The sequence below is a fragment of the Phasianus colchicus genome, chromosome 1 (assembly GCF_987193195.1).
Source record: "Phasianus colchicus chromosome 1, bPhaCol1.hap1.1, whole genome shotgun sequence".
Classification (NCBI taxonomy): Eukaryota; Metazoa; Chordata; class Aves; order Galliformes; family Phasianidae; genus Phasianus; species Phasianus colchicus.
In genome coordinates this window covers 187,723,572-187,741,144 of record NC_143436.1, presented here as the reverse complement: position 1 = coordinate 187,741,144, position 17,573 = coordinate 187,723,572, and the positions used below count along the sequence as shown (strand labels likewise).

At 40.0% G+C, this 17,573-nt stretch overlaps 1 protein-coding gene across 4 annotated transcripts in view; it reads left to right on the top strand.

Moving 5' to 3' along the window:
- Nucleotides 1–17,573, top strand: part of FAT3 (FAT atypical cadherin 3) — a 401,703-nt gene that overhangs the window by 355,886 nt on the left and 28,244 nt on the right. For all 4 annotated transcript variants that reach the window (XM_090134047.1, XM_090134044.1, XM_090134046.1 and 1 more), the window contains 5 exons: nt 594–737; nt 1,268–1,465; nt 3,903–4,701; nt 12,855–12,989; nt 13,994–14,151. In XM_090134047.1, coding sequence (XP_089990173.1) covers nt 594–737; nt 1,268–1,465; nt 3,903–4,701; nt 12,855–12,989; nt 13,994–14,151 — 1,434 coding nt within the window. The remainder of the gene's footprint in view (nt 1–593; nt 738–1,267; nt 1,466–3,902; nt 4,702–12,854; nt 12,990–13,993; nt 14,152–17,573) is intronic.

Genomic DNA, 17,573 nt, shown 5'->3' with positions numbered 1-17,573 from the left:
AGCCGGTGGGATGCACTGAGCTGCCCACACCATGCTGAGCTGTCTGTGGCTGTTGCAAACAAGAAGACTCAAAAAATCCCTTATCTTCTACTATACTGTAGATAATACCCTTTTGCTACAGGGAATATGTTGTTCATAGTGATCTCAAATGTTTTCCAGTATGCTTAATCCAACTGCCCATTAACTTTTTTTGGGGGGCTCCTTCATTATCCGAAACAGCGTGTGTCAAATTGAGGCTTCCTCTCCAAAGTCCTGGAAATTAGCTATAAATAAATAGAATTAGTTTGCATACCCCAGTTGACCTAGGCTGAGTTTTGATATTATTCATCATTCGTCTTTTGTCTATCCCTTTGTTTTCAGCTGTTACAGTTATTTTAATATAGTGAAGCTGTTAGGTTTATTGATAGCCTTATAAACCAGAGTTTGGGACACAGTCTGGCAGTAAACAGGATAATGTTATACAAAGGGCAGGAAAGGTAATGAGGCCAGACAGCTTTCCTTAGAATATGGTTGGTGGTGTATTGGATGCAAAGAACACCATTTAAAATTTAGGACCGCTTTCATGATGATTTAATATTTTCACCTTTTTGCAGATATCTGGTTATTCATTGGTTATTCAGGCAAGAGACAGTGGAACTCCTCCTCTGTCTTCATCTGTGACGGTCAACGTGGACATTTCTGATGTGAACGATAACAGCCCTGTGTTTACTCCAGCTAATTATACAGCTGTAATTCAAGTAAGTTTATCTTGCACATCAAAAACTTCTCTGACTTTTAAAATACAAAAGCATTTGGTTTCCATTAAGCAGTTTTTGATGATTTGTCTGCCAAAGACGTATCAAATGATCTTATTTGATCTTATTCAAAAGAAAGTATAAACACTTCTTTTCTAGCTGTCTGCTCAGATTCTGTTTGCTGAGACTCCTTAACTTCGGCATCCATCACACATTTTACTCTGTATCCATGTTGCACCAGGAAATGCTCTCTGGCCTCAAAAATTCTGAGCTGGAATGAGTTCACACTTGTCTGTGGCTTGTTTGGGATGTGAGTCCTAGTGGTTAGGCAGTCCTGGCCAGACAGGCTCCACTGTGTGCTTCTGGCTCTGGTACTGGTGTTTGGGGTGCAATCGATGCGAAAGCAGTGCCACAGTGAAACGGCCAAATAGCTTTTACTTGTATATTCTTGATAGCAAAACATGGTATTTTATCATTGTGATGAGATGTATCATTTTAATCCTTTTCTTTATACGCTGTGTATATGTGTAAAGGAAAATAAACCAGTGGGCACAAGCATTTTGCAGCTGGTAGTGACAGACAAAGACTCTTTTCACAATGGCCCTCCTTTTACCTTCACCATCCTCACTGGCAATGAAGAGGAGGAGTTTACACTGGACCCTAACGGTGTCTTGAGATCTGCAGTCATCTTCAAACACATGGTAGCAACCGAATATGTGCTTTGCGTGCAGGTATGCCTTTATTTTTTGCATCTGAACAGAAAGAAAAAGCTCATAGTGTCAGGTCATGTGTTGCTGTCTGGGTTGGTTTTAATTGACTTTAGTCTGTGAGCAAATACCATGCATTCCATTTTACATGTGCACAATATTGTATATTTCCTTTGATGTCCTTAAACCCAATTTCATGTAAATATAAATAGGTAGCCAGCCACCTTTCCAATCTTCTCCGCATGAAATGGATTTTCTGAGCAGTAGCCGTTATGATTTAAGATTTTCATCTTTTTTTTTTTGTAGCTAAGAGAAGAAAATAAGCAAAAATGCATTATGTACATATAAATATACCACTGAACGAGTGACAGCAAAATATTGTTCTAGGAAGGAAAATCACTTCTCCTTTTAAGTCATAAATTTAATCAGAAATTTTTGGAAGCCGACCAAGAATTCATGAAATCACATTTCCAAGGTCAGCTTAGCTCTTAGGGAGTGTAAAAGGAAGACATGAAATAGAAGCGTAGCTCAAACTTAGCTCCAGAGTCATTGTTCAGGAACTTTTTAACCAGAGTAGCTATAAATCCAGGAATAATTTGCCCATTTCTCAGGCTTGCGTAGGAAAATGTAGTAGAGTTCAGTAAGTATGCAAGTCCATGCAATTCCATTGAAATGGAATGTGGTCCTACAGTCTAAGTCTGAAAATACAGCCTTCCTCAACAGGCTGTGCTGGGGTTAATCTAATTGGAGCCTAACTGTTCTTTTACACCTACTTTTAATGATGTTTGTAGCAATAACAATCTCACTGAGTTACAATTCAAAAATACAAGTTCTAATGTCAATCAGCAGTTCAAATCAAAGGGGCAGCTTACAAGTTTGCTATTTAATATTCTTGCAATCTTATTTTTTGAGCCTTGTAGGAAAAGAAAAATAAAATCATTTTTCATTCCTACTATGTTCTCATCCAAAAATATCTGCTTTCAGGACTGTTTACTAGCCAAACTTCCAATATAACCAAAACTGGAATTAAATTCAAGCAGCATCCTCAGCTACATACCTCCAAGTATGTCATATAAATGAAGCATTAGCCAGTCCACAAGCACCAGAGATGCACCAAAACAATCACAAAACCACGCAGTTGGATTAAAAGCCTAATTCCTCCCAGTATTATTTTCTTTAGGGATTCCTTCAGTGAAAACATATTTTGCAGTTTTCTGTTGTGTATAGAGCATCGAATTTTTTCCTTTCCATTTATATGTACCGCAGTGCTGCTTACCCCTTTCCACCATCAGATTCCTCCTCTGTGTTTTGTTTATTAAAAAAGTAGTGTTAAAATTGAAAGTGGAATGTGAAATAATCTCTGCATGTATGTGTATCTGTGCACATGCATGTAAAATATTTTCTAAAATTCTCTACAAAGCCCTTGTAGGAGCCATGATTTTCAGTGTCTCAGAGTTACTAATCCTTTCCTAGTAATGTCCATATTGGTATTGCCATCCTGCCTGTTAATTTTCTTCAGTTAGTAAATTTTCCTCTCCATATCCAAATGCAAACATCTTTCAACGTGTGCTGCCTCTGTGATTTTCTGGTCATATGTTCTTCTCTGAAGCAAGTGAATGTGTGCAGTAGTATATCTTCATACTGACTTCAATGAAGCATTTTCCTTACTGCAGGAAAGAGCACTGATTCAAGTTTGCACACTTTTCTGTCAAGATAGCCTTGGATTTTTTGTCATACTTGCTCTTTACTCTCTATAAAAAAGTGCAGATGCTATCATATGTGCTCTGGGTCATGCAGTCATCTGTCCAAGTGTAGTGCTTCTCTCGTATTTTATCGTTAGTAACAGCACAAGCACCCTATTTCACTTTTGGAGGGTGATAAATTTTATTTATTTTCAAGCATGATTCTTGAACGCTTCAGAGAAAATCACACAGAATGCTTGAGGAAAACTCTCAACTCCCTCGCATCCACACGGGTTTAGCAAGGTCTGAGGCACTTCAGAGCATGACAAGCAACACAGAAACTGCTGTTGGTATTGCACTGGCTGCAGCCTATTTTCCAGGGTAGAAGAGAGCCCAAACTCCACTTGGTGTAGAATATACCACATTCAGATGGATCTGCTGTGAAGGGGACAAGTGATAGCTGTGGGATTCTGGGAACTTTTCACATTGAGTAATGAGACACAGTGCTGACACATTTCTCTCTGCAATTCACTTAGATAAGATATCTGTGCTTCCCTAAAGAGTTTTTAAGTTTCACTGCTAAAAAAGGATGACACATTTCTTTACGTATGTATTTTGCAAATGCGTTTGGGAAGTTTCTTTGAGAGGTCTTCAGAATTGCTGTTGCTGTGAAAATCATATAGCAAGAAGTCTAGAATACAGCAAAAAGTTTTGCTTGTCAGCTGCATTATATATCTATATTATATTTTGTTGTTTGGTTGTTGTTTTAATTATATTAGGCAAAAGACTCTGGGAAGCCTCAGCAGGTTTCCCACACCTACATTCAGGTGAGGGTTATCGAAGAAAGCATCCACAAGCCAACTGCCATTCCACTGGAGATTTTCATTGTCACCATGGAAGATGATTTTCCAGGTGGAGTTATTGGAAAAATTCACGCCACAGATCAGGATGTGTATGATGTCCTCACTTACACACTAAAATCAGAGCAGAAAAGTTTGTTCAAGGTTAACAACCACGATGGAAAGATCATTGCCCTAGGAGGGCTCGATAACGGCAAGTACATCCTCAACGTGTCTGTCAGTGATGGTCGTTTCCAGGTCCCCATCGATGTTGTGGTCCACGTTGAGCAATTACTTCAGGAAATGCTGCAGAACACCGTCACCATCCGCTTCGAGAACGTTTCCCCAGAAGACTTTGTGGGCCTTCACATGCACGGCTTCAGACGCACCTTGCGGAACGCGGTGCTGTCTCAGAAACAAGACAGCCTGCACATCATCAGCATTCAGCCAGTGGCAGGCAGCAATCAGCTCGACATGCTATTTGCAGTTCAGATGCACAGCGGCGGTTTCTATAAGCCTGCCTTTTTGATTCAGAAGCTTACCAATGCCAGGAGACACTTGGAAAATGTGATTCGTATTTCTGCTATCTTGGAGAAGAATTGCTCTGGACTGGATTGTCAGGAACAACACTGTGAACAAAGTCTATCTATTGATTCCCATTCCCTGATGACCTACAGCACGGCAAGAATTAGTTTTGTGTGCCCCCGCTTTTACCGGAATGTGCGCTGCATGTGCAATGGTGAGTACTGCTCCCCTCCACCCTCACACATTATGCGATAGCATCGGTTTTATGCTGCTGATGCAGATTAGAAGGGGCATTTCAATTCAGCCCGTTAAAGCACGACTGGCTGATGTATTTCTCAGGCTCAGGAAGAATTGTTCGTGTTTACTGATGTAAATGGAAGTTGGTGAACTTTGGCCTTGTGTGACAAAGACTGCTTTCCTGGAGGCTCCAAGCCATCAACAAACTTCCAAGGGAGGGAAAGGAAAGGGAGGAGAAAGGAGAGGAGGGAGCTTTGTGGTTTCCCATTCAGTTCACCACCATTCCACCATAGAATCAAAGAATCACAGAATGGCTTGGGTTGGAAGGGACCTCAAGGATCATGAATCTGCAACCCCCCTGCCACATGCAGGGTCTCCAACCTCCACATTTAATACGAGACCAGGCTCCCCAGGGCGCCATCCAGTCTGGCCTTGAACACTTCCAAGGACAGGGCACCCACAACCTCTCTGGGCAGCCTGTTCCAGCACCTCACCATTCTCACAGTAAAGAACTTAACCAACACTTAACCAGTCACGTGGTTGTGGCAGAGCCACCAGGTCTGCAGTGGTGCACTGGAATCCCAAAGGAAAGGACCCATGACCTAAATACCACAGGTGCAAGGCACAGGCCATATTTACAGGGAGGAGTGGAAAAACAATGAAATATTTTATTTTGTAACTGATACCAAGCATTATTCCTGATGGGTGTCAGGGCAGGGTTTTGTCCTGGTTTCTGCCTCAAATTTCATATCCTGATGGCTGCCTCACATTTTATCAGCGATTTCATGGGGTATATATGACAAACAGACTTGGCAGCCAGTCTTCCATGTGGCTCTGTGCTTGGAGAATAACACTTCAGGCAGTTATAATAATAGTTCTGTTTCTTTTGTTTGCCAAGCTATTTGCTCCTCATTCCACTTCATTTAAGAGCAGAGAAAAAAGCTGCTGTAAAATCAATAAATACATCCAAGTCTCACTCATCTTAAACACACATGCAGACATACACACACACACAGCTGCACAGGAATTCAGTAGCTGTGTCTCAGTGACCAGCCTTTGTCCCTGCGGCAGTCAGCAGGACTTCATGTCATACCATCATCTTCAGTGGGAATGAAAATAGGCCTTAATGCATAAAGCTGAGCCAGAAATCATTGTGTCCTGCAGCACATGAATAATAATGCCATAGGAGTTCAGTTCTGTAAAAATGTCAGAATTCTCTTTCTGTGCTGTTTTCATGTACATTGAAGAGCAGGCTATTTGATCAGTTTTTAAGTAATAGCATTCTATGTTCTGAACAGATATTTCTATTATAACAGTACTTGTCTTTTTGTTACACATGAAAGGCTCTGAAATAAAAAGGGATTTTCACAGGTTGGAAAGGGACAGTGCTGCAGTATCCCCAACCTGAGTCCTGGAGCCAGTGCAACAGCATTGTCTGCAAAATACTTTTTATATTCTCTAAATCACAGCTTTGTCTCATTTATGTACCCAGAAATCACAAATCCTCATCTCCATAGGGATGGCTATGGCCCTCGCTGTGTCAGAAATTGTTTTTCTGGCAGCCAGGATTTGCACTGTGTATAATTTCATTTCACTACTTATTAAAGTCAATAATGATGTATATTCCCTTCAGAAACTAGTAGTGAGTGGATGTGCCTCGTAATCTGTTAGCCTAGCTCCCAAAATTGGCTTTACAGAGTGGTACGGTTCTGATCCAGCAGCTCTCTCCTTTCTCCCTGCTCAGCACACTTGCACTGAAAGCACAAAAAAAATCAGCTGGGACAGCGATTTCCCATTTTTTTCTATTATGTACCAATCAATCCTCAAAAAATATTTCAGGCTGCCAAAATTACCACCTGTGGTCCATAGCCTTGGGACCATCTATCCTGGCCATAAAGCCTGCAGTTGGGAGCCATTGGTGCAGGCATTCCCTGGTCCAGCTGGGAGGCTGGAAGGGTCCCACAGAGCTGAAGCTGCTCTGTGCCCATTTCCTGTGGGTGATGCTGATGCTTTGAGGTGACCTAGTGCACCTTGAGTCCAACAAAAATGTGTCCAGAGCTGCTGATCTAAACACATAGCTCACTAGGCAGATGAAAGCCTTGGTGCTTGTTACTCGTACAGAGATAAGAGACCTTGTTAGGAAGTTAAAAAAAAAAAACAAACATGATTTGCCCTTCTCAACATTAGTTAATACTTTGTGCACTTTAATTTTTTTAATCAAAGGAGCCAGGAGAAGTGCCTTGCTCTTTAGATAAATACAGACACATACTGTGTTTTGTCACTTAGGAGGTTAACACGGACTTCTGAGGATATATTAATTAGAGAACTTGGGTATGGCACTACTTTTGTGAAGAGTAGGCCCAGTGAAAGAGTCAGGAAAATCCAAATACTTCCTTTGATCAGAAAAATCCAAATGCTTCTTTTGATCCTTTGTACATGGACATAAATGTGGCAAAACAAGAAAAAGAGCACAGAATAGTGGAATACACCTATTGTGCTTCCTTTTACAGGAATGCATTAGCAAGATATTATCAAATAATAAAAGCATTATACTTTCTTTGTTACTAGGATAGTTTAATGATCCAGTCCAGTAAATATTAATAGCTTGAAATATGACAAACCCATTAAAAATATTCCATATGTTTTCAGTGGTCTGATTCAATTATAACCCAGAGAAGCTTGAGTTTGAGCTAATTCACTCATTCTTGAAATATGTATCATACTTGGAGAGATTTTCCCACTGTCAGATGTCATAGATATGCACAATTTATGCGTGCCAGCTGTGCATAGCTTACCTAGATTACCTTTGTGAGCAAACAGAGTTATCTAACATAAAAATGCAGGGAGACTGTAAAGCATGCAGTGTGTGAACTTGTGAGGATCAGCAGCTCCGTTCTGGAAGGGTAAGTTCGAAAGTTCAGGGGTATCAATCTAAGCCTTTAAAATCAATAAAATTGAACTATAATTTTTTTCCAGTAACAGACTGTCTCCTTAGATTTCTGGCTCTTCTGCTTGTGTTTATATGAAAAATATTATAACAAACTGGGATTTCAGTGTAGCTACAGGGGCTATGCAATTGCCAATCTTGCCAATCCCCCATCACATGACATAAGGTATGAAAACATCTGTCAGTGTTTGTGGGAAGCAAAGACAGGAGGACCAGAGTAAATATATATAATAAATAGCTCTCGTGACATTCTCATTTTTCAGAAGCAGAAATCTATTTCAATTCTTTATTTCTTCATGTGGCAAGGTAATTCTTTTGTGTTAAGACAAGGATGCAGGAAAAAGTAGGTTTTCTTGTGGCTGCTTTGCTATAGTGCAATTCTGTGTTACAGTCTTACAAATGGAGGTTCCATTAATATGTTTATGGGAGAAGACTTGATTGAAATCATCTTGACAAATGTGGGTATATATATACATGTGAGCTGGTCACTCCAGGCCCCATTTCCAGACAGTGGAAAGAATGAAGTTTTTTTAATGATGTGATAAATCTCTCCCCAAATGTCTAAAATCAGTCAGATGAATCATGCCCTAAAGTTAGAGGAGATGAATTCCATTTCAAGTGTTTAATATGGTTCTGGCTTAATAGTTTGAAAGAATTTTTCTAATAGACCCAGAAGTGTTCAACAAAAGTGCGGACATTCACGTTATTTAATCAAGTGAATAGCAGTCTTGCACCACTTTATCGTGAAACCAGGCAATTCAGATTTTATGAAGCCACTTCTAGCGTTTTGTGAATGTTCTGACAAGAAGAAATCATAAACTGTGATGCATTATAAGATCTGGTATTAATATAGAACCTAATCTTGAGAGGTGGTCTATGTCTTCAAAGCACACACTGGCTCTTGAAGACCAGAGTATTTTGCAGTACCGAGATAAGAAATCCAACCCCTGTCCTAATACCAGGATTCTGAACTTAGAATCATAGTATCCTTAGAGTTGGAAGGGTCCTCTGAGAGCCATGTAGTCCAACTCCCCTGCAATGAACGGGAGCATCCACAGCTAGGTCAGGTTGCCCAGGGCCTCGCCGTGAAAGTCTCCAGGGATGAGGCATCAACCACATCTCTTAGCAGCCTGTTTCAGTGCCTCACCATCCTCATAGCAAAAGATTTTTTCCTTATATCTATAACATAAACCTACCCTCTTTGATCTTGAAACCATTTCCACTTGTTCTGTCACCACAGACCCTGCTAAAGAGTCTGTCCCCTTCTTTCCTATAGCTCTGCTTTAGATACTGAAAAGCCACCCTCATGTCACCTAGCAGCCTTCTCTTCTCCAGCTGAGCAGCCCCAGCACTCTCAGGCTGTCCTTGTAGGCCTTCCTCTGCTTTCTCTGTTTCCAGGAATCTCACTTGTACTCTTGAGTTCTCCTGGCAAGGTAACAAGGAAAAGTAAAGAAATGGTTTGGGAACAAAGACCTTTGCAGATTTATTTGATACTTTTGGTTAGTTTGTCTTCAGGCCCTTCTAACATTGCACTTGTGTAGGAGATTTTTTCCCTGACAATATTCCCCATTTTAAGACCTACTCTGAGAACATACCATCTTGTATGAAACACACGGGAGCCAAAGAATGAAGTGGCACCATGCCTGTAGAATTGAGAGGAATGGAAACTGCTATCTATCACCTGGGTCTTAAGGAAAGCTGTGACTGAATAGTGGTCGAACTTGTCCATTCTTCTAAAACTGTGAGAAACTCTGATTCATTAGGACACACTGTGCAACTGAGTGCCCTTGAGCTTAATGAAACATGTGGCTGACTTGTGTAGAACAATGTTTGTGGCATATAGATTTATATGTATACCATACGAATTGGAGCTCAACAGGAATATAGATATTGTCTTCCCTCTGCACTTGCGGTGGTCCCACACTCATGGCCAGCTGAAGTCCACCACGCCACTTTTTCATGCCCCCTCCTCAAAAGAATAGAGGGAGAAAATACGTTGAAAAAAAGGTTCATGAGTTGAGATAAGGACAAGGAGATCACTCACCAATTATCTTCAAGGGCAAAACAGTCTTAGCATAAGGAAATAATGTAATTTACTAGACTAGAGCAATGGGAACTAAAAGCAAACTGCAAATTCCTTCCCCCCCATCCTACCTCCTCCCCCTGCACAGTGCAGGACAATGGGCAATGGGAGTTCTGTTCAGTCCATAACGCTTGGCCTCTGCCACTGCTCCATGGTCCTTCTCTTCTCCATGTGGCTCCCTCCCACAGGATGCCATCCATCCCAAGGGATGCCATCATTCCCAAACTGATCCTGCATGGGCTTCCCACAGGCTGCAGCTCTTCAAGCTCCAGCATGGCTCTGTACCTTCACTCAGACAGGTAAAACTGAAGGTGATTTGTCAAGATCAAATAGGCCACTTCTGCCTTCCCTGCCATGCTCTGGATGAAGCTATGCCATGTATTTCTGGGATACCTTGCAGACAGCTGCTCTATTAATACTAATGTGAGTTTAAGGGGATCTCTGTGGATATTCTGGACTTGCCTAGGAAAAAAAAAGTGATCAAATCCATATTTCTTGGATCTCTATGGAATGGTAAATAGACTGTTCTTCAGAGTGGAAATGCAACATTAGAAAAAAAACGTTTTTAAACCTCAGGCTGTAAATCTTTGATGTGGACAACGCACCCTTGAACGATTTCACAATTTTGCTTCGTACAGTTGTGAAATCAAGCCTGAAAATGCGTGTTAGCTCGAGCAACGCAGTAATGCAGATTTGTAACTTCTGTACTTATAACCGTACAGACAGACACAAAGCATTTCTTCTCCCAGCTCTGAATATTTTAAAACTTTGTTGACAGCTATGAAATCCTGCTGCAGTATGATGAATAAAAAGTTGATTTGCTTGTAGCTTAGCAGAACTATTCTCAGCCTGCCAGGATAAGCAGTTCTTTAGTGTATTTCCAGATATCCTAAATATGTTAGATCCTTTCTGTGTATTTTTTGACTGTGGAAAGATGACTCTGAAGTACAAATCAGAGCTTGAATCAGCTAAAAAACTGACAGAGATAGATAGCAATGTAACCTACTGCTTTATTGCTTCGCGACAAAGATGCAGTCATAGGTTAAGGGTTATGAAAATTTGTGGAGCTTCATTGAGGAAACTCGCTGTCCCTCTCTGCTCCTCACTGACGTGCTGTACAGCTTTCCTCCAATGACTGTCTGCCAGCTGCTTTGAACGTGCTTGAATTGCAGCCTCACAAAAGGTGGAAGCCTATTCAGAGAAGAGAGATGCCATGCACTCAGCATAGTATGGTGTGTTCATCGCACAACAATAAATTAAGAGAGTCTACAGAACCAAGCAAAGCATACAAGCCAGCCAGTGGAATATTTACCATACAATATAATTTCAGGAACAATAATTACTTGCTATTGAATCAGAGAATCAGTGAAAAAAATAAGCCATAGAAAACATTGTATTCTTGCTTAAATTCCGTAAAGTAAATTTGAATAGAATATAATTCTGCACTGTTAAATCCTATTAAATGGTATTTTTTTCTTGATTTTATAAGACTTAAGGTGTGGCTGTATATTGGAGCTGTTTTTCCTGCTAATGTTACCTACTAAACTGATTAATAAAGATTGCCATTTTCTAACAGTGCTACAGGCAGTACTGTAAATGGTTTACTGCACAGACCTCTCAAACAAATGTTTGACAAAGGAGAGGAGGATGTTGAAGATTAAATTGACTGCTGTACATGAAGCAAGGCATTTACAGTCCTTCCCCTGTTTGTAGTCACCCTGTGTCCATTTTGTACCTGCAGCAGTGATTTTTCTTTTTCCAGAAAATACTTATAGTACAACTAATTTCAGCTGTGCTCTGAATGAGGCCTGCTTGTCTTGTGCTAGTGTTAAAGCAACAAGGTTCTTCCTCCATTACTTTGGGAGGTGTACTTTATGACAGGTTGATTTTTTCCTGTATAAATTGTAAATAAAATACATATGCTCCAAAAATAAAATAGTATTTGAACACGATTTGAGGTTCTGCAATAAAAAAAGAATGGCCAATATTCAGAAAGTGATGGGTAGGAAGGGGCTGAAATTCTATCATTAAAATCACCACCTGCATGAGCTACTTTAAATAAATGACTTTGATAAGCAAAAATTCAATTCCAGCAGCTGACTCTCTCTCAGTTCAAGCCCTGACTGCAAGTCAGTAGAAGCAATGGCATGGATGCCTTTTCCTGTGGTTGAAAGAGTGTACGTTCATAGCAGTTGCATACAGACATCCAGAGGTAGAAGCTGACCCCAAATGTACTAAATTCTTTATTACAGTCGACAAATGTTAACTGTTGAGAAATTCATAGGAGAATTCCTATATTGAGCGTCAGTAGTTGTATTATGTTTTGCAGTATAGTACAAAGTGTTTGCAAACATTTTAAGATCAGACAGTTGGAACATTTAGGCATTCTGAAAAGTTGTAGAGAAGTTTTATCCAAGAAATTTGACATTGATGGGGATTCAGGTAAACCCATGATGTGTTCAGCATGTTGCGTGTTAAAATTTAGGAGGTTTCAAATATCCTTAATGCAATTAAAAAAACACTATTCTAAGCAAATTTAAAATACTGTATACAGCTGTTCCTCCATCTGAATCCTTTTTAAAGTTACTAGTAGTTCTGAATTCACACTTTCTTGGGCAAGGTTTGATTCCATATTATGAAATGTGTTTTTTTCTTATTCAGTCTCCTGTGGAACTCTAACTCCCTAAAATTTACTTCCCATGAGTGTGCTGAGACTAAAGGAACACACAGCTTCAAGTAATTTGTTTCCTGGTATCCCTAAACTCCCTGTATGGGAGGCTTTGGGAGTAAATGACTGACCTGAGCATCACAGCACCGATGAATAGCAACAACTGGTTGCTATTCAGAACAGCTGGTTCTCATAATATTTTGCTATGGATTTTAGGGCATCTTTTTAGGAATCATAACAGTGTTTTGCTAAGTAATTGTCTGAAGAGCATCTCTTCCCTGATTACTTTTGCTTAATTGTTATTAGCATTATTAAGCCATGCTTGGCTTGTACTGAAGTTCGAGATCAATAATTGTCTTTCTTTTATTACATCTGTGCTGCTAAAGATCCTGTTTCACACTGTGTCCCTGACAGTACTTTAACTTATTGCAGGAGGACTGTGCCCAGGGTCTAACGATCCCTGTCTGGAGAAGCCGTGCCCGGGGGACATGCAGTGTGTGGGGTACGAAGCTAACCGGAGACCTTTCATCTGCCAGTGCCCGCCAGGGAAGCTTGGCGAATGCTCAGGTGCACATCACAGCAGGAATGGGGGATGTACTTGAAGAAAAAAGATGTTGTCATTCTTCTTTTGTAGGTAGAGGTGCCACTGAAGTCAACAGAAGACGTACTGTTTAACCTTTCTCAGCACTGGCACTCAGTGTATCTCTTCATAGCAATTGGCTTTTTATATATAAGGCTGTATGACGTTTAATGCATAGTGCAGTTTCTTGTTGAAACAGACTTGGTTGAATCCCTGATCAGTAAAACAGGCTGCTGAGAAAAATAAAGGGATGTTTCTAGAGGCTGTTATGCCTGATGTTGTCTTGCCATGGACAGAGCTCTGTAGATAACTCTTCTGCTTGTAATTTTGATTACCAAAATTCCAGTCTTTATTAATAAAAACACTGCACCATTCCAAAAAACAACTTGCAGGACATTTGTTAGTTCTCTGCAGCTGTTTTTTTCCCTGGGATATAAAGAGGTGTGGTGCAGAGCCTTCCATTGACATCGGTGGTGCCAGAGCTGTATGACAGCACATAGGGTGTTATCTCCAAGAAAACGCAGGAAATACTATGTTGTTTCATTGTGATTCTGGGCAGTGCTTGCAGGGAACTGACTGTACAGCTTTGACTGGCATCCACTCAGACCTGGCCTTCTACCTATAATTCAATTGCCTGATGTATAATCTTGGCCATTTTGGACTCTCTTTGTTATCAAGAGAGGAGAGATAGGTGCGCTCAGGGGTAGATAGCCTTAAGAATGCTGAATGCTTGGAAGTAATCACTTTTTTTTTTTTTTTTTAAGTTTGGAGAAACAGAGCTATCCCTCTCCCGTGAAAAATAATTTCCTAAAAAATGCAATATATATTTGTAGTAGGTGCAAGCTTTTTTCCCATCACAGTTGGGTGTTATTTACAAGTTTCTTCCTAAAAATTCTCATTAGCTCTTTAAATTCTTTAATTAGTTTGACAGCTGAGGAATATTTTGTGTGTCACTAAAAGAACATGTGTCTTTTCAAAATGGTTATTTCAGGCCACACTTCCCTTAGCTTTGCTGGGAATAGTTACATTAAATACCGCGTTTCTGAAAACAGCAAGAAAGAGGAATTCAAGTTGGCTCTACGTCTGCGAACCCTGCAAAGCAATGGGATTATAATGTACACCAGAGCGAATCCCTGTATAATTCTGAAGGTAATTAAAATAACATATCTTTTCTGCAGTTGTTTTTCTTGATTACATATTTTCAGTTGACTCTTGATTTGGGGAATGTTGTTCTCATTTCAGCTGTAGATTGAGAACATGAAGTCTGATCTGTTTCATACTAACAGGGAAAAACACCAATTTCAACAGTGTCTGCAACTGCAACCAAAACCCAGCTTGTTAGTGGTACTTTACCTGGAAAATGCTCAATTGGGTGCTGTTCATTTTAAGAATATTATATGTGTTTGCATGCAGCAGCTGGTCTGCACAAGATGTAAGATTTGTCCATTTATATGACCATATAGTCCAAATGACACATGCTGAAATAGCTTCTCTTCCCCTGTGTCCATGTCTGTGGTTAGAGAATATGCCCATGCTGCTGTCAAATTAATTCCAGAACCCAACTGCTTAGAGAATCTCTCCTACTGAATAAGTAGATTTCTACACTCTGCGAATTAAAATTGGCAAGAGAGGCATGAAGTAGCTGAAGATTGATTGCCAATCATTGTTTAATTGATAAGATTTCTATTCTTTGTTGGGCTTTTGTAGAATGACAATATCTTCTGGATAGAAAGGGAGTGCTGGGCTCATCCAAGAGCCTGTGTATAGTATTACTGCTAGAGTCTCTAAGGTACAAAACAAAGATGCTAACTTTCATAATTCATCCATGACCTGTAATTCAACAGTGGGAGAAATAGCACAATGCCTTTTGTATCTGTATTTGTAATCTTCAAATTTCTTTTGGCTGAATGCTTAGGTAATGTTAAAATTGCTAGATGAGTTATTAATGGGCAACAAATGATTTTATAGCTGTAGGACTGAATTATTTCATGCACAGGAATACTGTCTTTCATTCTCTGAGAATTCTCAGCAGTGCTGAGATTTGTACAAGACAATGCTTATCATAGAATCATAGAATGACCTGGGTTGAAAGGACCTCAAAGATCATTTAGTTTCAGCCCCCCTGCTATGTGCAGGGTCACCAACTCCTAGACGAGGCTGCCCAGAGCCACATCCAGCCTGGCCTTGAATGCCTCCAGGGATGGGGCATCCACAACCTATCTGGGCAAAGCTTGAAGACCTTTTTTGAAGCCTTCATTGTGGGTGCTCTTGCTATACATCAGTAAAGAACATTGCAGATTAGTTTTGAAAAACTCTTGGGAAAAAAAAAACAAATGGCCCTGCTGAAAAGTACCACTTGAAAATAATAGGAGATGATACATAGGCAGACTGAAATTGTGTTAGAGTGAATATAGGAGAGTTTGTTAGAGTTTACTGTATAAAACTGTCGTTAATTAGGAAGTCAAGAAGGTCAGGACAATGATGTTGTAAAAATTGTGCCTGTTCTAGATAACATTTTATTTCAAATATTATAAAAGAGAGGACTCTGCAGTGCAAGCATACCATCTACCTTTCCATTTAGTTTATTTCAAGTGATTAAATTATTACAATTTTTGTTACCATTAGTACTATACCTAATTTTAGGGAAAGAGTGGATGGATGTAAGAGCACTAACCTTTGTTGTGGTGAAAAGTAAAAGGATTTCCACAGCAAAATTCTATACACAATTTATCAGGGCTTTGTTCAGGGAAGTAGTCCTGAGCCCCCAAGTAATTCAGGCTTTAAGAGAAAGCATGCTGAGAATCATAGTTGCTTCAGTTAAGCCAACCACCTAAGTCTATAGGATATGTTTCCATCAGTTTGGAAACCAGACATCACATGAAGCTTATTTGATGGTATGCTGGAAATAGACCTAGTTGCTAGGATTCAGTACTGGCATTGTCCTTCCCTCTCCTGCCACCTGTATTCCCATATGACCTGGATAGTGCTTCAGGCTAAAAATGGGAGATATGTTGATGTTAATGGACTGAGCTCAGGCTGTTCAACTCATGGAGAAGTTCCCTAATGTTTGGCTTGTAGGCAACCAAATGAAATTTCCATTTGAAGTTGGGAATTTTTCCTCTAAATTGATAAATCTCTGGTACTATTATATAAAAATAAATGAGAGCCAGTCATTGCAGTTGTCTGGGTTGGATTCATAGTTATTGGCTAGAAATGTTGTGGGTTTGGTCATGGTTCCCACAATCAGTTAATCATTTTGCTTTCAAAGATACTGGGAAGAAAGAAAGGTAATTGAAAGAGCAATGACAAGAGCAGTTGATATTCTGCTCCTGTCTCACAAGTTAACCTCTTTTTTGCTTCCTAAGAAGGATTTCCAGATCTGAACCCACCTCGTAGCACTTAACAAAGATCTTTGAACACCTCACACGTTTGATAGGAAAGGTCCAGGATTATCTATGCAGTGCTATAGATGCAAGAGTGCCACTATCTCCAATGCATCAGGCAGGGAATGACACAAGAAAATCCCTGCTTAAAGCCTTGCACTTTATTTTTCATCTTTTAGGTTAGGGAAGGACTTGCTGTTGTAGTGGGTAGGTCCTTTTTCCCAGGTCTGGCCCTTAGATTGTTTAAGCATGAGGTTTAAAGAAGTGCATTACATTTGATGTGTTTGTGGAGATGTGGTTTCACTTCGTCAGGAATTGGTACTTTTGTTCATGAAGCTCATTTAGCAAAGTAACATCAGACTAAGGTCTTATAAAGGTTCATTGTGACAGACAGCCGGTGCTGTGCTCAAGGGATGTAGCCATAGCAGGGCTCTTCAGGGATATCACCTGGCTCATGAACTGCACTTTGGGATCTCTTACTGAGATGTTTCAAGTGAGTTAGCCTTAAACTTTCCAAGCATGTATTTTCATTTGTAACCCAGAGGTTGAGCTTTTTTTTTTTTTCTTTTAAACAGATACGTATGTTGCAAGATAGGGAGGCACTCAGAAATGAGACCATTAAGTAGATTAATTAGAGGTCTATAAATGTGAAGTTGTTATCATTTGAGCATTGCTTTCAATTAAATTAAACATGAGGAGAAGCTTTCCAAATAGAGGATAAAAAATGGGATCTTGTGCTCTTTTGAGCACCCTGGCACCACTCCAGCAAAGCACTTAATCACTTGCTTAACTTCCTGTATTTGAAGGCAATTGGAACAACTCACATAACTTAATTTTAAGCATGTACTTAAGTGTCTTGATGGTTTAGCACCAGAGGGCCTAGCACCAACACTGAGCCCAAACAAAGGTAGAGCTGGAAGTTTAGACCCACCGTGTGGTACGAACCCATGGGAGAACAGGCAGAAAACAACAGCACTGCTGGGGAATGCAGTGGCATTGATTTTTTCAAGCAAGTCCCCTCCATTGCAGTCTATTTAAAATTTAATGCTGCAATATGGTTTTCACTGTTTAAATGACCAGCTTAATTTGGGGATCTCATACATTTATGATAACTCTAGGGATGGAAATATTTCATAATCATAACACAGTGTCCTTGGACGAATTATCAATTCTGTAGAGCAAACTGCT